The following is a 24213-nucleotide window of genomic DNA, read 5'->3' as shown; positions in this document are numbered from 1 at the left end:
TAGACTTAACTAACAGATAAAAAAGCATCCAATCTATATAATATTTGGAACTACTTGCTTTTCAAAAATTTTAATTTAACTAAAAATTATAATTCTCTAGCTTTATAAATACTATTATTTGTGATTTTGCAATTATCTACAATAAAACTCAGTCCACACGTTGATGTGTTTAAATACCAAATATTTCATGTAAGTGGTCGATATTAATCATGCTCGCTTTATTTCATATTGATTGATCAAACCACAATTACATTATTTTTATTCGCTTAAAACTTTGTTTAATACCTACATCACTTTTTGTTGTAATTATAATAAGTTACTTTGAATCAAATAAAGAAAATGTTTATAAATACAGGTTTTGAACGTCAGCTAAACTATTTTTGGCTGTTGACAGAAGTAGCAACTTTACGAAATATGAAATGTAAAGTATTGTTACTTCACTCTTTCTTTCTAAAACCATACGTGATAGAAAGAGTAATACGATTTTATGATTTTTATGTGTTGGCTACATTTGAAGTTGGTATTTGCCCAGAGCCTGCCATTTTGTAAGATAGAAGGGAGATAAAAAATAGTTTTATGGTGTTAAAATTTTACAAAAACTCCGTTGCCATTTGTCTTAGGGCCAAAAACAAATGTTTAAATGGACGCATCGTCCATTATAACTCAGGTGTCACGGGATGACGAGCAATTAAACAATTATGGATCCGACAGAGGTAAATCCCAACCGAATTACACCTGTTACCTACTGGCATCAAATTAGAGCGTATAGTGTTACCTCCTCGCCACTTGTAAATATTTGCTGATCGTGATCGATGTTGATCAGTGGATTAGTGAACTTTTTGTATTCCTTGTGTTCCGTTTCGCGTGCTAGTGCTGTGAGGTAAACAATTGGATCTTGTGGACGCGATAACATTTATGGCAACCTTGAGAACTTCTCTTTCCTTACGGCTCCTCCGGTGATATTCACTGGGCCTTCCGAGTGTGTGATACTGTGTTGTAGTGTTCTGATGAGAAATGGTTGTTTTAGGGTCATCCCCTGGCGGGCAGCATAATGAGGGGGATGTCACGCCGGTTTCGGGGTCTGCCCCAATGGGAAGTAAAAAGTCCAGCGGAGGCGGCGGGTTCCTGCGGTCCCTGCTGTGCTGCTGGCGCGGCGGACGCGGCAAGGGCCCGCCCGGCAGCAATGGCGCGAACAGCATCGAAGGCCGGGCTTCGCCGCTCCCGCAGGAGCGCGGGCTCCTGGTCATGGACCACGCCCCCCGGCCGCTGTTACCACCAGTGAGACATCAGGACATGCATAAAAAGTGTATGGTCATTGATCTTGACGAGACGTTAGTTCACAGCTCATTCAAGGTATGTGCCAATGTTTTTCTACTTAACGCTTGATTGTTTATTTTCTTGCAGAGAGCATCATGTATTATTACTAAACAAGGCTAAAACATTGCCTCGTTCGTGGCCTTTGTTGTCAAATCTTGTCAAAAACAGGTTTTCAATTCACTTCTGAAAGTAATTAATTCATTGTGTTCTGTATTCTGATCGTAGTTGTATGTCAAATTCTTGGTCTTTGAATAATAATAAGCTTATTATACTCAAAACCACTTATCTTGTTATCTAAATGGTGCGGTTTTGTCCATAATAGTAATGTGTTTCATAATTTATCAAAAGAACTTATCAAAATATAATTATGTCATTTCACGTTAAACATAACATTATGATTAGGCTATTAAATTATCTTTGTATTATTGCTTTTATAAATCCACATTTTATTTAAACAACAACATATTGTTTGAAAATGCACATTACGATTTTAATTCTTTGAAAAATAAGTATTAAGAAGTAAGACAAAGTCAATGGGGAGTAGGTTAATGGGTGTAACCAGTAATTACCCTAAATGCACAAAGAAGACAGTGAACTCAAATATAGAAGGCAAATCATAAGTGCCAACCTAATGAATATTCTGAAATATCTTCATTTTCTTTTTTTTTTAACTGGCCATTTCTTACACCTCTCTATTACTGGCCCACTCAAAGAGGTTTGATTAATGTGCCACACTTACTAAAATGAGGCCAATGCATGGATAAAGCAATATTTAACACCTAATTAAATATAACTAGTTTCACAATTAAGATACAGTAAATACTTTTTAAGTATCATTAAGTATTCTGATTCATCTGTAACATAGAAGATATGTTTATGAAAACATATTCACAAGTTTTTTGAACTTCGGAATGCTAAAGTAGGATCTTCATAGAAGTATCTAATCTATGACTCATGTAAGTAGTTTAAACAGTCGGACAATGCAGCAATTATGTGATTAAATTCCAAGCTCAAATGCTCCACTCTTTTTATATCTCCAATTATAGCTAGCGATTCTATGTATTTGTTATAAAAAGTTGCAATTATGGTCAAAAGAATTGTGTGTGTAAATGTGTTTTTATATCAGTACAATAGATCAGGTAATTTAAATTATTTTTAATATAAGAAAACACCTGTGTTCATTTAAAAAACTTCAGGTACAAAAGTCTTCTTAAATAAGTTCATTCAACTATTCTCAGTAAGTAACTACTCAAAATTCTTAAACGGATGGATTTAAGAATTTTGAGTAGTTAAGAAATTAAAACAAAAATATTTCTTAAATATTCTGTTAAGAGTCATTGTGTATGATATATTAGAACTAAAAATGTATAGAACAATTACACATACCCACAAACTTTATCAAATTGTAACAATATTTTAATGGTGTTATCTTATAAACAGGAAGTTCAATTATTTTTGCCACACTATATCTAAACCTCACAGCCTTTACCTTTTTTCTGTTATCAGTGCAATTTTTGTTAAATACCATTTTGTTACACATTAAATAAAGTAACGTTATATACTATAGTACTACAGATTGGATAAACAGGAAAATATCGCGCTATCGTCAAAACATTATTAAGTAAAGTTTTGCCGCTTGATATAACTCGACACAATGCCATTTTTATTATAAGTCAGTGAAAGTTTTCACACCAAAATCGGCCATGGTTTGCCCGCCAACGACAAACGTTCGGACAATCGTCATAAAACCTGTTCCCTGGCCTACTTTTTACTATTCTAAAATAATGCAGTATTGACGCTTCGTTTGATATTCACAAGCTTTTTAATTGATTTGTTTTAATTAATCGCTCAATTTGATACAAAATAATTCATCCGAATCACGGCTAAAAACATTGATTTTGGAGTAATCAATGACATTAGTTGTTAGCATAAATGCTTATTCATGAAAACGTAAAATCGTCGTTGGTGATAAGAATGTTATTTTACATAGTTTTTGCGCTAACTAGTTTAGCCTCACGTGTCTACCAATCACTTCAGATTCACTTGAGTGATATCATTTCAGCCATAAGTAGTAAAGCAGCACTCGTCAATATAACATTGCTTTGTTTCGAACAGTTCAAACTCATATCTTTAGCAATATCTTGTTGATATAAATATTTATCATTACTTTATCACGTTTCTCGTTTCGAATTTCAGATAATGTATCTTTTATCACACCTAATTCATTCATATCATGTTTTGATAACCTTGGGAGTTGGTGCATCGGATTATTATTGTTGTACCTGTATTGTTTTGATTTTTCTATCTTAATTGGGTGTGAATTTGCCATGGAATATTTATCATGTGGATCATGCTCGATGTTAATATAGCGTTCATACACAAGGATTACAAACAAACTTACATGCATGCTATTGTACTCTGTGTACAATGTAAATATGTTGATATTTATTCTATTTACAAGATCAACAGAATTACTTATGCAACTATTTATCAGTTTTGCTGTACAAGATAACAAGACGGAAGTTTCTATCTTTGTATACTCTAATAAAACCGTTTTAGATCCATTCTTGAAATAAATATTAATTAAATTACAGAGCGCTTAGTGAAGATTTACTAGTAACGTAAGCAATAAAAATAATCATGTTGGCTGTAAAATAAATTTGGCGTGCAAAACTGAACACTAACCAATCTGAGATTCGTGACGGGGGAAGCTAACAACTTCGCGTGACGCGCCACCGCGCCACCGTTTAAGTACCCAACTTGCAATAAAAACCGAACCTCCATATTGGCGACACCTGACGACTTCCGAGACGAGACGAGATATTTTATGATGTCATTATCTTACACCAAGGGCAGTTCACAGCTGCGCCTACGATACATACCAAGTTTGCATAATAACCTTCAGGAAATTAGCGTGTAAACTCGGCAAGACGACGTAATGAACGAATTAAATAATTGGTTAACGTAGTCACGTCATCCAATTACGACACTATTACAAGTTCCAACCAAAATGTTAATACATAATATGAGTATCTTTTGACCAATTTGTCTGAGTAATGTTGATCTGATTACGTTCGAGCCACATTAGTCAAGGTTCATCAAAGCATTATACTCTGCCGAATTGCTAATGGAAACAAACACATTGTTTGTTTCTGTATTCCGCTGCTGAAATCGGTATTGTTTGGATAAAGTCTGCAACAGAGTAAAATGTACGTAGTGTTTTCAGTTCCCAATATTAACTGACGTAAATCTGCCAGTTACAGGTTCTGTAGTACGTAATAGTGTGGGAAATGGAATCTGCGTGACGCATATTGGGTGTTCTAATCTGTAGCTTGCCCTTATTCAAAACGCCTTAGCGCATCCTTGTTCTCCCATATTGGGAATGTTACAAGTGCCGTGCTAATCAGCACGTGTATTATAGGCAGGTTGCGCAAAGGAAATGGTGATAACTCAGGTAGCGATAAATTTTGTATCGGAACCGATTGTTTTGTGGCTTCCTCTTTCAAATACTGAGCCAAAAAAGGTCTTATCCACTTGGTATCAGCAGCTAAACAAGTCAATAGATGCGTGTGTCATCAATTTGCTGTTGGTTTGTTAATGGCTTTGTGGTTCGCTTTTAACGTCCCTGTTTTCCCGTATTCGTCACGATGTTGGTTGTGTAATATGGTCAACAAATTCGTGTCGAGTGCGTACTTGTGACTGGGCACAATGATTGTGAGCAAGCAACTTCTCAGTCTCCGCAAATATAAGAATGCCAAGAGGTTTACTTATGGCGGGGCAACCCATTGACTAACACCGATTGTTTAGACGTAGTTACTCAGAAATTGAAATGGCAATTGAGTGCGCCGCTGACGCGATCCGAACTCTATAATGGCGACGGCCCTAAAACTCAATTACAACCGCCAAGTGAAATCAACAGCCAGTAAAAACATGCGTTTTATGTTTTCAGCAGCCAGTATCCCAAATAATTACATCGGTCAGGAATGTGTACCACGTGAGTTGATTCGCATTTGACCGGTTTGTTCCCGTTCCAAAAGACTTGCTCTTTTTAACATTTCAGTTTGGGAACTAGAGCGTGTTGCCGTCCAAGGGCTCGCAGCGAAACGGGAAATTGTGAGATTAATATTGTAAAACAGTTTTGAGATAATGTGAAAGTCGGTTCCATTTCACTTTGAGACGTGATTTAATTTGAAGCTTTGCCAATATCGAGGTGCGTGGTAAAAAACTGTCATCACTGCCGATTGAATGTTACATTAAGTCGAAATGACTGCAATGTATCGGTTACGACAATGTTATTAGAATATTGAGAACGCGTTCTATCGACGCTCCTTGTCATATTTTGTAATCGAAGAATGAAATGCACTTTGTTTAAAGGCATTGTGTATGTGTGAAATAATAAAACATTGTATAATAGAATTTGATTGAGCAAAATATTGTTTAACTGTTAGAAATGAATTTATCATTATGGTGCGAAGATAAAATCGCAGCAGGTTGAGAAGATCTCTAAATGTTACTCGTCAAGTCATCATCAATATATTAATACAGGATGACCTTTTGGAATAATTTTACAACAATAAAGATGCTGCAATGAATTTAATATGCAAGTATGTCATTACCGTCCATTAATTGCCAGTAAACGTGTCTTAAAGGTACATCAAATTGCATTGAAAGCCACTTGGCGTCCATAAACATTGGGTGGGTAGATCACAATAGTTCAATGGGTCGGTTTCTAACTTCCGATTGGATGTACACCCACACCCATCTATTGTCGTTACATACTTTGACTACACGCGCTGTTCGATATATAGGAAAATACTTTGTATCGATCTATTCCATGATTGATGCAAATGTACAGGAAAACTCGTTATAAATGTGTCATGTAATGCGTGTGACATTGTTATGATTGAATATCAAAATAGATAGCATTGATCCCATGCCAGTCTGAGGGAAAAGCATTACATTGAATATGTTTACACATAAATCTACTACTGAAAAACCGCTGGTCTTCTATCACTGCAATAATAATCAATCATAGATATTATCCCCCTAAATAAAATATACTAATCCAAAAATAACTCCTATCTGTGTAGGATCGCACGGAATATGTAGAAGGCAGTGATGAAATAAAACAGAAAAGGTACAATTTCTTCGAAATTATATACATTTCATCGTGGTAGGTAGCCGTGGAAGCCTTTGAAATGTACGCGCGCCACTAAAAATACTTCCTGCAACCTGCTCAGGTACTGACGATGTAGCTCTGACCGTGTTTGACGCAATTAGTTTAGATACTATTTTCATAACAAACACAGGTACTGCATCGGTTAACACCGGCTACAGGGCGTTTATATGTGTTCCTGAAATCGATTTCCGAATATGAGACCACCCTTTTTACCACCTTAATGCGTTCGTCTACAATTTCGGGGTCGCTTCCAATTTTATTGACATTCATCCATATAAAATAGCAATATGAAGCTTTACTGATCGGATTCTTATGAACCAATAATCATGAACATTCGCTGAAGATATTCGAGTACTTATTTCCAAATGATAACCAATTTCTCAATACGTCGTTATTTGAGCAAGACTTGATAGCTTTGCTTGATGGTATGCTCGCTCAAAATTGCAGCGTAGACAGCAATCCGATTCACGAAAGTCTTGTAATATGATCCTCGTTCAACAGAATTTGTCGATCGATCGAATATTTTATCTTTATTTGGTCACCAAGAGTCTGTAAGGTTTGAAGTATCATTCCTTCAATATCGTATTGCTTTATTTTTTGTTCACGGTTCAGCTTTTTGTCATAACAATTTGTTCGTAAAGTACCTCTTGACACGACGAATTCCTAAAATTATTGAGCAGTCTACGTCTAATCGACTTTTGAAATTATATCTATGTGTTGTTTGCGTGATATTATTTTGGCAATTTGTTTTATAAGTTTTTTTATTATTGGAACTCAGTTGGTAATCACGTAGTCATTGTATATTCATTTCGTGATGACCCAATTTCTTTCTCGATAATTTTTGTATTATCTCTGTCATTCATAGAAGCTGTTGAATACTTCCATCAAGTTTTAATGAGTGATTTATATTCTGTTGTCCACTCATCATTTTCATCGAACACTACCATTTGTGAAAATGAATTAAATCCGGATGTCCTATTAAGAAAATAACATCATGCCATAGACCACCAGACGGTATATGATATGTCTAAGATAGAAAACATACATGGATCTATAAATCAGTGATGAGATAATGTGGATGAGTATAGAGATTCTATTAACAGAATTTTTGCTCTATAGAAATGACTGGACTATATTTAACGTTACCCGGGTAGGGTGTGCACTGAACTTTGACTCCTACGTAAATAGATTGATTGGTACATTTCGCATGCCGTCCAGGCGTTTCTATGAGCGTTTATAACTAAACTTGGGGCTATAATAAGCAAAAATGTAATCGTGCATACGCTTACTACTCGGGCTGGCGACTTTGTCTGTAGATAAGTGTGCTGTGTACGCCGTCGTGGTATAGAAAATGAGGTGACCGACACCCTTCACTTCCGATCCCTAATGGAGCATTCGCTGTTACGTGCAGTTGCGTAGAAATGCTGTCTTGATGGATCGAAATAATACCAAGTTTTAATCACTTTATAATCCAGATCAGAGTTAATGTAGAAAGTTTTAAGTCGTCTTTTTCTAGCTAAACGAGTGGCGATGCTTTCGGTACAACACTGTATATTTCTACAAAAACTTGATTGAACGCAAACATAATCAACCGGGATGTTTGGTCAATACGGTGTTTTATTTACTTAGCAATAAAAGTACGTAGCTCCCGCAATATTTGACCTAATCCGAACGGCTAATCTTCATAAGTGAAATATCACGCTCAGATTCTTTAGCTAATCTTTTAGGCTCACACAGTCCAAGATTTGTCGTGAGGTCTACAAGGCCGAACTTGCTAAGTGATAAAGCAGTTAATAAAACCGCAAATGTTGTATTGTTAGCACGATTTGTGTTCCCTGCCATATGTTAGCTGCTATTGTAAGTTCGCTTTTGGTTAGTTCGGCCGTGTCAAGGCTCTGGCCTTGGATATGTTTGGCCACACAATCGGGAATCAATTCTCATCCACAATGTCTAACTGATAGCTCAATGTGAAACCTTGAAACATTTTGAAGGGCAGCGTGTACTCTTTCAACTTCATTGTTACGGATGTGATTTGTTTTTCTGTTAGCTTTAGAGCATTGGTGTGAAGATGATAAATGATAAACCCAATAGCGTTGTTGCCAAAGTAGTAGGTACCTATGCTGTTGATATTTTTGCCTCTGTGTGGCTCCGTATCTCTTAGCTAAGAGCAGGCATTTTTTTGTTTCAGTACGTATGTAATTTATGCCATCTGATGTAAACAGAAGTGACGCAAACATTGGACTTTATTTCAAACATATGATTTACAAATTTTTGAAGCAAATGAATTTATCTGCGCTTAAATATGATCTAAAAATACAGTTAATTACTTATTTGGCAACCAAATCTAGTTTAAATATCCAGTTTACGTAGAACGACTGTTGCCAAACAACCTTACTGCCGTAATTTTACTACAGTTAATACCGTACGGATCTAATATGAATATTGACCTGCATTGCCTACGTAACGGTTAAATAATAATCGAAATGTAATAATAATTGTGTCTCTGTTTAATGTATGGATGTAGGACACACCTTCCAACTAGATTTACTTGAAGGCGACTGGGCTACATTGATTGAATTTGGACTGACATTATGTAATTGATAAAGAAGACAAAGGACTGGTAAAGTTTTGACGTATCGGATTATAAATGATGTCGGACTGATTTATTTGAAAGGAAATTAATTAAAGATATCGGTGCCAAGATACCAAGAAGCAGCTTGCTCAAAGAATTAAAAGATTTAAAGTATGGACTGCGAAAACCGCAAACCTAAATGACAACGCCCAGATAAACCTACGGCTGCTTTATGTAGCGTGAACAATAAAAGTGTTGGAACGAAAAATTGGCAATATAACAATGTGAATTCCACCTTATTTATGCCAAGGGACTTGTAAAATGCTCTTTGAGGACTCAACAGGATCCAAGAATGAAACTATGTACTTAGATTTGAAAATTCTATGCAAAAAGAGAGGATCCTAGATTTTTTTGCTTCCTCACCCAAGTTACAAATAAGCGGATACATATTTAGCCAACATATCACACTTCCCCATTGTTTTAGTGAGTTATATGCGTTTGGTATGTATGTTACAGAAATAATTTATCTTACAAGTTATGGTAAACGTCACACTGTTGGTCTGGTAATATTACGTGCTCGGGAGGATCATAATTTAGGTTTATGTTATGACTCGGCCGTGAGATCACCAGCGCAGGCGGGGTCATTACGCCAGTTCTTTTAGTATTGAAAACTTCGCCAGTAGCTAATGATGTTAGGTATAATTTGAGCACGTGAATCTTGGCCTCTAATAAGTTTTTCGGCTTGATTGTAATCAAGTTTATTTTTGGATTCAGACCCTTTACTATGGTTTTTTTGTGGCACTGAAGTTTGATGGAAGAATAACAACTTTATAACTGTAAGTTGATAATGCAAACATTTTGATATTAAATCAGTCTTTGTTCTTCTTTATCTAGATACCATAGCAGGATAAAGTGGGCAATCGAAAGGACAAACGCTTTGATGAAGTAATCATTGTCAACGGAGTGTTTAAGTATCTGATTGAGCAATTTACCAAGATCACCTCTATATTCGATAGACCAACTGGTTTTTAGCTGCGATAGGTTATTCTATTACCTTGTAAATATTAGACGACGTATGTTGGAATTTATGGTATGTTCAATATCACCTTTAATTACGCCTTTTAGGCACACGTTTCTAGTAAAAAAATATGTAATAGTTTCTAAGAAGCGTATAGAAATAAACAACAGTCACTTTTTATAGCGGCCCGTATAAACTGTTTATAAATAAAGCACAATTAGTATACTTTTTTCCTTGGAGCTTTCTTGGACGCGATATAATTTACACGAAGTTGCCTCGCCTCACGCAAATCACATGCGACCTCTACCTTACTGCGTATTAGGTTTATGCAAATTACCAATTAATATTACTGTTTATATCTTCATTGTATAAACTTACGATGTTATTTGCTTTATGCGTGGTATGAGCAATAGCGTATTTCCCAGTGTTAGTGACGTCCCTATCTGTCTAACCCCCTCGGGCCTTAATTAGCTTTGTTTAAACCTGATAAGATTTAGTGGTGTATGTTCTCTATGTTCGTTTTGTTCAACGGGTGATATCAAAGGCTTGTTTCAACTGTTTCATACGAACACGTCATAAAGGCCTGCTAAGTTAAATTACGTTTTGTCACGTATACACTTGTATTGGTACACAAATATCCCTTGTAGGTCGAAGCTTGGAAACAACATACAGTAAAATTAATGGTTCTATGAGCACCATTGTGTATTTTCTTTTTATACTTAACAATGGATTTAGCTTTGCTACCTCGTACAAAAAGAAATCATTAAAGTGTATAATGAATAAGTGATGTAGCATTATTTTGCGTTTTCATATAAAATTTTCGTGAGACCTTTTGGTTCGTTTTGCTCTGAGGATTATGTCGTGCGCTAATTAGCAAATGAAGAACCAGTTATTTTACGCGTTCTTGATATGCCGAGTTGTTTGGGGTTTTATGCAGGGCTCAGAAACATGACTGTTGAACCTACTATTTATGTACATGTACTATCAAACTGGCAAATAAGGTCATGTGTCTATAAAAGACCGATTTCTTCTTAGTTATCAAACTCAATGAAACAACTGTTATTTCTTCCCTTCCCCGTAAAGCCTCTGTATTTAAAACTGTATTACTGTTAAGCTCACGCTTATCAATTCTGGTTAACTAGGTCTGGTACATCATTTATCGGCCACAACAATATCCTCTGTCTGTCAAAACAAAAGCATATTTGTTTAATGCTTGAATACTCTAATCATAAAGGTACTCAATACGAATCGAAATCGGTGTCTTTTGATATTTGAGACGAAGAAAGCTTGAATGAAATCGTTGTTACCATATAAGTTACATGCTCATGTTGTAACCAGATTAAAAATCTAAAGTTTCATGATTAGCCTGTCAGTCAGTTGTCGCTTTAAAAGTATCCTTGCTTAATATTTAGCAAAGCTTGGTCATTTACGTAATCGCATTTGCTAGCTGTCTGCAAATTGTTTTTGGCTAAGCAAATATTTTTGTATGGTTTCGTTTCCTATTTGTTAATGATTGTATAATATACTTACCTTTTTTCGCGTTACTCATTAGTCTTTAACCTCTTTGACCAACAGGAAGATTATTTGCAAGCATTTGTGAATCAATTACCGCGTTATCGATACTAAGTATTTTTTTGACTTTGTTAAAATAATTCGTAAGTTTTTCATAATGTTTAATAATTAATGTATTGCGTGTTATGTCAAGTATATTCTATTTCTAATTTCCAGTGATTAATAATGAATTTGGGTATCGGTAAAGGTCAACATTGAAATAGTTTTAGGGTAAAATGGATATCAGTAATGTCAGATCATAAGTAGGGCATGCAATACCGGTTAACCGGTTCCGTTTTTACCGGTAAATCGCCCATTTTTGCGAGTTTTAAATTACCGGTAAAAATAATATGAAACCGGTAATTTACCGGTTTTTACGTTTTTCTGATAAAATATAGCAATTGTTCATTTAACGTCAAATCTTTGTTATGTAGCCTGAATATAATGTAATGTTGCATACATTACGTATTGTAAGTAAGAAAGTAAACTTGTGTGTCCTTAACTATCTCTAGGTTAGATACAAATCTTCTTTCTTATCTTAATTTATAAAATCTAAACAAATTGTATTCATTCGGTTATTCTGTTTTTCCTCATAGCTGTCCGCTCATACTAGGTACAAATGCAGCTAATGCTTATTTTACCTACTCTATGACCTTACTGAGCAAGAGATTTTACTTCACCACTATGCGGACAGCTCTATGACACGGTGGAGCACACAGTCCAGGTGTGCACTGCCTGGGAAGGGTACCGCCGTGTTGTCGTCGAGGCAATAGGCAGCGGCGACCTTTCGCATCCTTCCCTGGTTTAAGCCATGGTCCGGAGCTAGAGGGAATGGGAAGCCGTCGCCTCCTTCTGCGAAACAGTCATGCTCGAGAAGGAGACGGTAGAGCGCCTGCGACTAGCACCGCTCATCCCAGCCGCTGTAGTGGACCAGAAACACACCACGGGCGCCAAGGGTCGAGAGACGACTCCCGGCCACCGTAGGCGTCGGTCTATGGGCGGTGAGTTTGAGTGGCTCATCGTTCCACCGTCTGCATAGACAACAGACCCGTGTCAGCGGCGCGCGTTCTTCCACGCGCTCCTCAGGGAGATGTCAGCAAACCCAGCGGGGCCCAGCAGGGCCAAGGCCTGCCGGGGCCGCGGGCTTGTTCGAAAGAGTTACCGCGACCCTGGTCCATAAAACGCCTACTTAAAAACCTGGGTTTTAGACAGAAAGAGTGTCATTTGATGATTTAGCATAAAAAAGGGCTTTCACTTCAATGAATTTTTTTTTTTTTACGGTAATTCTTAGCGTTTATCCCGTCTTGTGACGGGGTCGGCTTTCCGTATCTTCCATCTTCCACTTCGCTCTATCCTCCTGAAGAGACATCTTCCTCTTCGGGTTCGCAGATTTTCATTACGACACTCAACCACCATGGTTTCGGCCTGCCTTTGCGCCTTTGGCCGGGTATATTGAGATTGAGTATCACATTCACACTACCGATGTCCTCAGGTGTCACTCCTTTTTACATGTCCGTACCATCGCAGCCGTTTCTCTTGCATTTTGTCGGCGACATCGCGTACGGATGGTACTGACATGTTTTTTGTTACGGCCCACGTCACAAAAAACGTTTACCACCTTATACTTTGCATATTTATTTAGTTTTTGCTTTATTATTTACCATTTTAAAAAAATTACAAAAATTACCGTTTTACCGGTTTACCGGTAAAAATATTTTTATTACCGTATTTTTACCGGTAATTTTTGTTTTACCGAAATTGCATGCCCTAATCATAAGTGTATTAATGACTCTTCGTTATTACATGGCACTCTTTATATTTTAACCCGACTGCTGAGAAGGGTTATGTTTTTATTTAACAAATATAGCCGTAGCGATATAAAGAATATATTTATTTAATTTCTTATTCTTATGGATTTTTTGATACAAGTGTTTGCCGCAAATTAGAATTTAACTGTTGAGAACACGTGATGTTTATTATTGCAATTTGAACAAAAAATTGATATCAGATGGGTCGGTCCTTTGTTTTATGGAAGATTTTTAATTAAAGGCAATAAATGTTAGAATTACCTGTTTTGGTTTGCCCTTTTTGATTTTTGTACATAATAACGTCTTTTTTTGTGATGGTACTGCTGGTTTTATTACCATCAAGGGACATCGTGATTTTTACGTAGTTAGAGGTAGATGAGGTACCTCATATAACTGAGGGATGATAGCTTCATACAATATCATAAATATCTTCCATAACACTAAAATAAAATTGGAGAGCTTTCATATGAGTATATACTCAAGCTGAAAAATAATTAGGTATACTTTTAGGTTTTTCCAACAACATCTCCACATCTCAACGAAAAACAGTATCATGAAAAACCTTTTCTTTCTTTCCAGCCGATAAACAACGCAGACTTCGTGGTGCCTGTCGAGATCGACGGCGCGGTCCACCAAGTGTACGTCCTGAAGCGACCGCATGTGGACGAGTTCCTGCGACGCTGCGGCGAACTTTACGAGTGCGTGCTCTTCACCGCGTCGCTCGCTAAATACGCCGACCCCGTGGCTGACCTTTTGGACAGGTGAGTGTTGATTGTACTAAGAATTGCTGCCCACGTTAGATTTTATGTAGGATAGATAGTAGGACCGATTTTTTGTAGGACGTGTCCGTTGGGTTGTAGTGTATTCTATTTTTCTCCTACAAAAAATTGGACATGGGTGGCAGCTTTAACAGAATGAAATTTCAGCGCCGATTAACCAGCAGTAATAAAGCAAGCAGATTTCGGTAGTTCCGAAGTAGGTTCTTACATTTGTTCAAAATGTTGCAAATTAAGAGGACGAATTGGAATTTTTGGCGCCAAGGATGTCAATTTTTCTCAGTAAATACAAAACGGATCAAAATACAACTTGGTTACCTGAAAGTTCATGATATAAACCTTATTTTGTTTGTTGTAGAAACATGATTAGGTAACTTTTATAACAGAGAAAAATATATCAAACATACCTCTTTTTAAAAAGGGATTCACATATTATGGGCAAACGGGACCGATTTAAGCCTCTTAACTTTTTTAGTAGTTGAGTATATACATACTCTTTAAAATTGTAGTAGGAATTTTTATTAAATTATCATTTCTAAATATTAAAATTACAAAACCATTTTGTCGCTTACGACTTTTAGTTATAAGCTAGCGCGCGTATTGTTATCCTCGCCCCGCTCAGACGCTCCGACCCCTTTTGGCGCCTTAGATGCGCGTGCCGGTTATGGAATTATTGTTGACCACTTCCTCGCCTTAACAGCTCCGGGAAAAAGTAGTGTTTGCCCATAACTGATTGATTAGTCATTGTGGTAAGTGACGTCGAAATACACTGTCTGTCGATTCTACAGTATAATCGATAGCGGGATGTATATGGGAGGGAAAAAATTTAATTGTTATGTTATCCGATTGTTACTTATCTGAAGATTGTTTCTAGCAGGGCAGGGATGAACAAATGTCTCTATTACACCTTTTGTCTCCTAGCTCAATAGACTTTCAATAAATAAAGACTAGAGAAAACGTGTGTTCATGACATTACTGGGTCATCAGGAAAACTAATATTAAAAGTGGTCGAGGCACCCGAGGCTTTTCCTTTTGTGAAATAAAAATAAATCACATATGTATCTTACCAATTTTATGAGACTATGAAATTGTTGAATCTATGAACAATTGCTATGCGGTTTTGTAGATTTTCTCTTTTAATTAAATAGTTATGCTTTCACAAAAGGTAACAGTTCTTGACGTGGCGTTCCTAACTCCAAAATTAACCTGCTGTGAGAACAATGGAGAAACTTGGGCCAACTGTACTTCGTGTGCAGTCTAATATGTAGTAGTTAGAGGTCGCGGCCAAAATATGTAGCGAACTTACTGTACTGAGCTCGCTAGTACTTTGTTGCCAAATTAATTTTGAAGTTTCACGTGGGATCTATTTTCTGATAGAAAATCTATTTTCAATGTAGACTTTAAATAGGCTTAAACTAAAGTCCTGTAATGCCATCCCAAAAGCGTAACGTAGCAAACAGCATTTGTTTTCTCCAGATATGTACTGCAACCTCTTTATGCTGTGCCCTACCGGGTCCATATTGTTTCAACTTTATAAAAATACTACCTGTATTTATTTAACATATGGAACGCAAATAAAGAATTGAGTATTGATTATTTTTCATCAGTGGAAAAACAGCTGACCATGCACTTACTGACTTCATACTTATGCTAGGTTGCAGCACGTATGCACATAGTTGCGCTAAAGATAATTCAATTATGTTAATTGGTTAACTCTAAACGTTACAAGCCATATAATTAAATTGTGTAATTAGAAAATGATAGAATGCGTGAGCGCGTTGCGTGTGAACTCGAGTAATGTACGCGATTATAGAGCCGTTTGAATTAAATCTTTTTATGTTGTTAGTGTTATAATACTTTAAGCTAATTAGCTCGTTACATTCATGGTATTTGCTTATTATGTTGTGTGTCAAGTTGAGTGTTTAAGTAACGTTTATGAAGTTGTTTTAATTTCTCTACCGACACATTTTATTAATTTGAAAGTGAGGTTTATTAAACGTAAAAATGTTATCAAGAAACAAGGAACTTATAGGTTGGGTTTTTATGGAGATGTACGATGTAGGACTAGAAGTAGATGAAGGGATGGACAGAAAATTAGAAATTCAAGGAACTGCATAAGGTTGCACTTGACTTAGAAGAATGGAAGGAAGCAAGGGAAGCCACCACTGCAGTGGAATGCAATAAGCTAAAAATTACTTTTTACAACCAATACACATACAGCCAGAGTATTACTAATATTAGGAATCTAGAATAAAATGTAGCCTATATGTTATTCTGATGTTTGATGGTTTGCCAAGCTCCCATCCTGTGGGATGGGTTTTGATGACTTGTCTTTGACTGCTGTCAAAATCTGTCAAAGGGTGATTGAGGAACAAACATCCAAACCTTAAAATATGTATATGTAATAGTAAGTTATATCCTAAAGTGACTTCTCTTGTGTCCAGATGGGGCGTGTTCCGCGCTCGTCTATTCCGCGACAGCTGCGTGTTCCACCGCGGCAACTACGTCAAAGACCTGAACAGCCTCGGGCGCGACCTGCGGCGCGTCGTCATCGTCGACAACTCGCCCGCCTCTTATATATTCCATCCGGATAATGCTGTGAGTATGCTAGTGTATTTGTGGAGTTCTATATAACCGATCTATCTGTTGTTTTGCGATTAGAGATTGAATTTTGATATTAGCTCCATATAAGTCATATCGGTTATTGAAAGCCGCTGTAAATCTCATCATCAACATTGGCCACAGAGCATCTAGGTCAGATGATTGTAGCAGTGCTTGTCTATGAAGGGGCTGTAAATCTCAAGGCTCCGAGCTCGTGGCTCGAAATAACTGAACTGATTATTTTGTAAAATTATTTCCCTATTGGGTAGCTATTTGTACCCGGTGACAAAGGCTATAGGTTTTTTATCCGGGTGCAGGAAATATTTATACAATAAAAATTGCAGTAAAAATAATAAATAAACATAATTATTCATTCGATCTTTTCGGACTTTGCTATCAGTCCAAAATCTCTTTATCTCTCTTTATCTTGGTGAAAATAAAATTGTATCCGCTTTTGTGGAAATGTAGCCTTAAATGTGTCAATGGATTGAAACTGTTATAAATAGTAATTATGTCATAATCATAACAGATAATTAATTAATTTCTCAGTAAGTCTGATAATTAAATTCATTTATGACCTGACATCATACGCTCATCATCGTAAGCTCATATACATTAATTTCCAATAGGTTTTTTTACTCGTTACATATTGTGCATGAATTATTGTTGTTGGTATTGGTACATAATTGCAAGTTTATTTATTGCAATTTATTGAAATAATTGCAAGAAGTTAGGCAATTGTTCTTTGGTTCAAAGAAATGAAACTATAGTTTTAAAATGTATTTACCATATTGGGGTTTTGTTAATAAACTTTTTCATTTGAAATATTTCCATAGTTCTGTATGACTAATGTTATTCATGAGTAATCAACACCATTTGCATGACAAATGCAGGTATCGAGATACTATTTTAAACAAAGGATTATCTTATCTGTGGAATCTGTAACTAACTGGATTGTATCGTTTCAGGTACCTGTCGCGTCATGGTTCGACGACATGACAGATTCAGAACTTTTGGACTTGATACCGTTTTTCGAGAAACTCGCAAAGGTGGACAGTGTATACACAGTGTTGCGGAACTCGAACCACCCGTACAACCCGACGGCACACAGCTCGCCCGGCACATAGCGCGGCGCCCGCCACCCCTGCGGGGCCCCGCGCCGGGCCCCCTGCGGCCTGGCCGCGCCCCGGGCCCCGCGCCGGGCCCCCGGGGCCCTGTGTGCGGGGCCCCGCCCGGCGTCCGCCGCCACCTTCCTCCAAACACTCATCAAGAAAGGAGCGAACTTCGTCTTAAGTGCCAATTTTGCCTTCTGGATAGTGAGGACATTATTTCTACCTATTTTACATTTTAGGTATTTCTTAGTGCGTAAGTGGTCTGTATGATGGATTTGTGATGATAATTCTTTATTTAACATTTCCACTCTCTGGTGAGCTTGCAAACGAAGTGTTCGTATATATTTGGACGTAATTCTATCGATATTTCTCGGGCTGACTAACGTAATGTTTAACGTGTATTTTTAAAATGCAATCGTCGTTCATTGATTTCATTTTCATAACTATTCGACAACTTATATCGTGCTTGGGATCAAATACAGATAAGTTAGGATATGTTTACCTTCGTGGTTGCAGTTTATTATGTATCGCTCATTTCTGGTGTTTTGTCAGAATTGATAGGAATCGATAAATACCTAGGACAGGTCGCATCTCTATGATTTGCCTTCGACTTTGACTACATAAATATGGATGTTTAACTATAAATTGATAGACTTGTAACATAATCACGAATTCTAAAATTCGACTGGAATTTAAGCATTAGTATCCAGCACTAGTGAAATGTGTAAATATTTTTATAAGAGAGTAATAATGATGGTCGCCGCTTGAATCATGGTTAGAGTTAATGGTTAATGTACATACATTTATATAATATATGATAAACAATTGAATTGTAAGAGATTCGCTCGTGGCAGAACAATAGCACTTAAGGTGAACAGCGTCGCACTCGCCGTGACTCGTGTTACATTCGTACTCTTAATAACGTTAATACATAGGATTATAATTAATTATTTTATAAGAATATCGAGAGTTATGAGAATTATTTATTCAACAAAATATTATTTTATAAAAAATGAATTTACATTTTGTATCTAATTTCTAAGTAAAAATACTTATTTACGTATTATTGTAATGATTTGTGAACTTTTGAATAAAGGTTAGTCGAAAGTGAAGTGTCAATTATTAAGAAGTGAAGTAATACGGGTCACTTGAAGGTTTGTGCACATTAGACGGAGTATTGAATTATCCCACATTTCATGTAACATATTATTAACTTTAGTGTGTACATACCTTTGTTTTACGGTAAACTCCCCCCTAAGTAGTTATTGCATTGGTGACAATAAGGAGTCAATCGCGACAGTGTCATATGAGTGTTTTTTTAATAATTAATTATGAATTAAATACTTTTAATTGTATGTTACACACGGGTGAACGTAGTATCAGATCAACTTGGCATCTAAACATATTCATTATGTTGTTTCTGCTCCTGCGTAGATTGTGACGTCACTGACAAAAATATAACTAACTATGGTCATATCGATATTATGAAGTCTACTATAACATGCCAGAACAAAAAAGAACATGTATTCTACCCTTCTTTGAGCTTGTGATTGTCACAATTCCTACACGAGTAGAAATCAACGCGTGCTTAAAAATATTATAATAAAATTCATCATCTCAGTATTAATCTAGCTTTGTAGTATTTGATGCCATTTTTTACAAAAAATAAAATAAAAACTTAAATGAATATATCTCTATGAATTTTAACGAAATATTTTTATGATGGCAATATTTTTGTATGGTAAATTATTCGGTATCAAGTATTACCAACGTCATGTTTCGACTGCATACGAGGATGAAGCGATATTATACATAGAACGTGTACAACGGACGAGGGATTATTAACGTAATTAACAAAAATGTTTATTGGATATGGAAACCTTTTTTTTTAGTCCAAGTTTAGCATTTATATCGGCGTTTTAATGCATTTGTTTTGCGTTGAAGCGAAACGTCCGGGACAAGTCGGTAAAGCTCAATATTTCCGTCTACCTTTAATATCGTAAATTATATAATCGTATAATCTCCTTGCTTCAAAATGCGGTCGCAACATTAAAATTTCAAAATTTTCTATCTGACGTACGTAAGAATTGATTAAATTAGGTAATACTAAATGGTGCTTTCAGTATTAGTTGATTAAGCAGCTCGAAATTATTGTCTGTTAAGTAAACTACGCACATTCGGTTTATACAATTGGTATACAAAAATTTACATACTGAGAAACGATTGGTTGACAAAAACATGAACTTTGAATAAAAACTCCTTGGCATATTCACGCCATGTATTTATTTGTTTTAATTGCTTAGCAAAAAGGTTTCATTGTTTTTGTATTATCTTTTGATGTCGAACTATTATTGTTTGTAGGAGCTTGTAAATAAGATTTTTATTAACTTAACTGATAAAATTGAAGTTTTTTTTAAGGTATCAATGTAGTTGATCACTTTTCTCTTAATATACGCGTTAGTTTGTTATTTAGTGACTACACACACAGGTGTATGTATGCCTGTAGCGACATCAGTAATTTCAGTAGGTGGTTGGGTGAGCGCGAAGATGAGTTAGTAGGTAATTACCACAAAGGATATTGACGAATATCACAAGAAGACTAAACTGCGAGCAAATCTTCCTTGTCGTTCTCTTCTGTACCCCAACCGCCTACAATATACCACATACATTTAGGTATATGTACGCTTATTGCTAGGTGTATCCTTGATATCAGCAGATTCACTGTTCGCTTGTAATCCACGTTGCAGAGGCCATATAAGTTAGACAATTATAGTCCTCCGAAGCCAATCACTACGTAAAAACTTCCACTATTTGAAATAACGGACGCACATTCTATGCTTGACAGGTTTTAAGGCGGGAAACACATTCGAGGTTCATTAGTGAAATATTTCAGTTTATTATAAATGGTTATAAATGGACTGTTTTGATAGAAATCTAGTGATGATCGATCATGTTTTTGACATAAAAAATGTAATTAGATTGTACTAAATGTGCGCCCGTTTAGGCTGTGTGCACATTATTGAAAACGATTTAGTCTAAAACCTACATTTGATAAGTAAATGCAAATTTTAACGTTCTAAATGCTCCTGCGACTGATTTGTACGACATTTTTCATAAATGTGGACGCGGCTTTACATTGTTCGCCATGTGGATTACAATGATAAACACAAAACATCGTCAGTCGTCACGACGTCACCATAGACCCACGTAGACAGCATTTATTTGTAAGCATTAACATAGACGTAGGATGTTATAGTAATATATACGTTGATTTCTATAGACTTAAGCATTCTGTTGTTTTAAATGACGCGTTTTCTTATAAATGTATTTAGCTTGATAGGAACCACCTCCCTGTGACCATCTTATTTAAAACTTACTATCGATTTTAATATTATCGTATTTTTTTATCGTCCAACAATGTTATTTAGGAGAATAATTGTTAACGTTTATTTAAAAATGCATGCAATAAAATTCGATTGATATTTTGCTATTAATAAATATCGTATTTTTAATAATGGGTATAAAATAATAAAAGTAATACTTTATGTCTAACATTATAGCGAGAATTTGTTTCGTTGTTGTATCATTAATTTGGATTTTTTATGTAATTTAACATTGATATGTGTAAGGACTTATGAAATTGAAATGTATTTGTATATGCAATAACTTGTTTTTTTCTTGTAATTTTTCTGAATGAGCTTATTTGTTGAAGTAATTGTTTGAGATTGTTTCTATCGGTGCTTTTAATGAGTATTTGATGTGAGTGGCACTCGGCTTTACTGAAAAAAAGTTTATTTCAACAATAAGTTATCGATCCCCAACCCATTGTTGTTGGTTATGGTAATTATCACATGGATAAAGTAAGGTGAAGGCCGAGTATCATTTATATTTAAGTCGAATTGTAAGAAGTTGAACAGCTGGTCATTATTTTTAAATGGATGCAATTTGTGTCGCATTACGTTCCGCAATACCCAAGATAACGATTATTATTTCAAGGTGATGGATACCTATTGTGATCACGCGACAAGAATTACAAAGCAGAATTTATTTTATTACACACACCTTTAATTGCTTGTAAACAAAGTACAAAATACATTGCTGGTTTTAACGTTACGAACAAATCTACGAGTCAGTTATTACGATTCTTTAAGTAAGGTTGTGCTTATGCTGTACCACATATCTTTTGTATTTGAGTCGATCGGTCATCAATCTTGCCTCTAGAAAGTAAATTATGTAAAAATACTCTCGAATTTTATATACACTTGATGAAAACAATAGCTACCCACCTGTCACTGCCTTAAATATGAGATTGCCCCAAAATTTAATCTATACCTGGAGCGGTATATCGAGTTTATATTACATGGAATATTTATATGTATAATGTAATTGATAAATTATATGCAATATTAGATTTCCTCGTATCGTGTAAAAAATATGTATTAAACTTTTTTACGCGAGGCTTGCGTATCTCTCTAAATTATTATTATGACTTACGATGAAGGAATACAAAGGACCGATGTTCTAGTAGTTTTCTTACAAAATATACGGTATTTTAACGCCTCACATCACGCCTCTATTGATCTCTTTACCGCCTCGCTGCGCAAATGAAATTGTCACCCAGACACCTGATAAAATTTTAATACTCAATGTCTTTTAGTTTTTAATATTATTTCTTAAAAAGCGAATGATCGAAGCTGACGGTGCATCCGTGGCGGTGAAAAGATTTATGCCTAGCAATATTTTTGTTGCAAAATATCTATGCAGTGGCTATGTTTCCCATGAAGCATATTTATGTGAATGGTTGTATTTTTAGCCTCGCTTAAAAACGTTACTATGTCAATTTACCGCTCTTCCCCATAAAGACGTGTATACTTGTGTATTAAAGATTTTATAATATATCCCAGAATATGCTTAACGGATGTAACTTCCAGCTTATAAAATAAACAGTGCAATATTCTTTCTTTAAAAAAAATATTATACATAAAATGTATTCTGGACTTTAAAGCTTTATATTTAAGATTCAATTTCACGTAACAATGAATTTTAACAATAAATAGAAGTTGGCATATTGTAGATATATTGTACAGCATTACGGGGACTCGTTTTATAGAAATACAAGGCGGTTGTAATTCTGGTGTGTTATGTATTTTTATAAAGTTGCGTCCGTATCGGTATTGTGAACATTTTGTACCTATCAGACTAGGCACGTGAGAGGACTATAATTATATTTATGTAATAATAGCCATGAAAATAATAGGGGGAGACACGAGAGTAGCTAGGTAACATTTACCTGAGACGAAATTTATATAATGGTGTACATTTTTGATATGACGTTGTACAAAAGAGACATTTGGTATGTTATTTTATAGGAATGAAATAAATAGCCTTAATAAACAACAAGTGTTTTTAATTTTAACTCCCATACATGTTTATGTGTATTGTTCAACATGGAGTCTTAATTCCCCTTTACGAACATCTTGACACGGGTGAAATGAAAAACTGTATTTTACTGCGAATTTTATTAAATGTTAAATATATATTTTTTTAATGTTAAAACACACTTCACGAAGGACAGATATAAATAGTAATTAACATATTTATGTAACATTAATGATATGGTACTTAACTTATCAATTTCACTCACATAACAATCATTTTGACTATTCAACAATCGACATTCATTAATATTTTTAAAGAGGAAACTCACTTTTTGGATGATATAAGTCTTGGAGGTTACCATTCTAGGAATAGACTTTGCTATTTATTTTCTATATTCAACATTTAGGGTCAATTCACACTGAAAGAGCAGCGGCCGGCAGCGGCCGTAAGAGCACGGAAAATGTAAGAGCGCGGCGCCGCGCGGCCCGCCGCGCTCACGCTCAATCCCTTGCAATTACGGCCGCTGCCGGCCGCTGCTCTTTCAGTGTGAATTGACCCTTACTATTTAAATTGAAATCCAGATTTTCGATTCAAACACTACAATAATATTGTTTTGATAAAATACTTTGTCATGTTTCAATGGTAAGGTAACCCTCCATATTTGACCGCCAATACATAAAACATGGTGGTGGTTTTACCATCAGGAAATAATTCGTGTCTTTTAAGCAACAACAGTAGCGGTCAATAAATAGATCCTGTATCCAACTCTACCAAAGAGTTTCATTTTAAAGTTGTGGACTTATGCAATCAAGTAACAAATATGGCTGACGATTTACTCTTTCGCGCTAAAATACCTGACCTACACTTTCTCACTGGCAACATTAAACACACTAGCTACAG

The 24213-nt window shown here is 35.8% G+C and overlaps 1 protein-coding gene across 1 annotated transcript; it reads left to right on the top strand.

Annotated features, from left to right (window-relative positions):
- Positions 1–462: 462 nt before the first annotated feature.
- Positions 463–22874, top strand: LOC110371113 (carboxy-terminal domain RNA polymerase II polypeptide A small phosphatase 1). Its single transcript, XM_049852182.2, has 5 exons — positions 463–713; positions 1028–1353; positions 14025–14206; positions 16666–16819; positions 17791–22874. The coding sequence occupies exons 1-5, from the start codon at positions 641–643 to the stop codon at positions 17947–17949; spliced, it is 894 nt and encodes a 297-aa protein (XP_049708139.1). The 5' UTR covers positions 463–640; the 3' UTR covers positions 17950–22874.
- Positions 22875–24213: the final 1339 nt, after the last annotated feature.

This window comes from Helicoverpa armigera, chromosome 6 (genome assembly GCF_030705265.1).
Source record: "Helicoverpa armigera isolate CAAS_96S chromosome 6, ASM3070526v1, whole genome shotgun sequence".
NCBI classification, from domain to species: domain Eukaryota; kingdom Metazoa; phylum Arthropoda; class Insecta; order Lepidoptera; family Noctuidae; genus Helicoverpa; species Helicoverpa armigera.
This window is presented reverse-complemented; position numbering and strand designations above follow the sequence as displayed.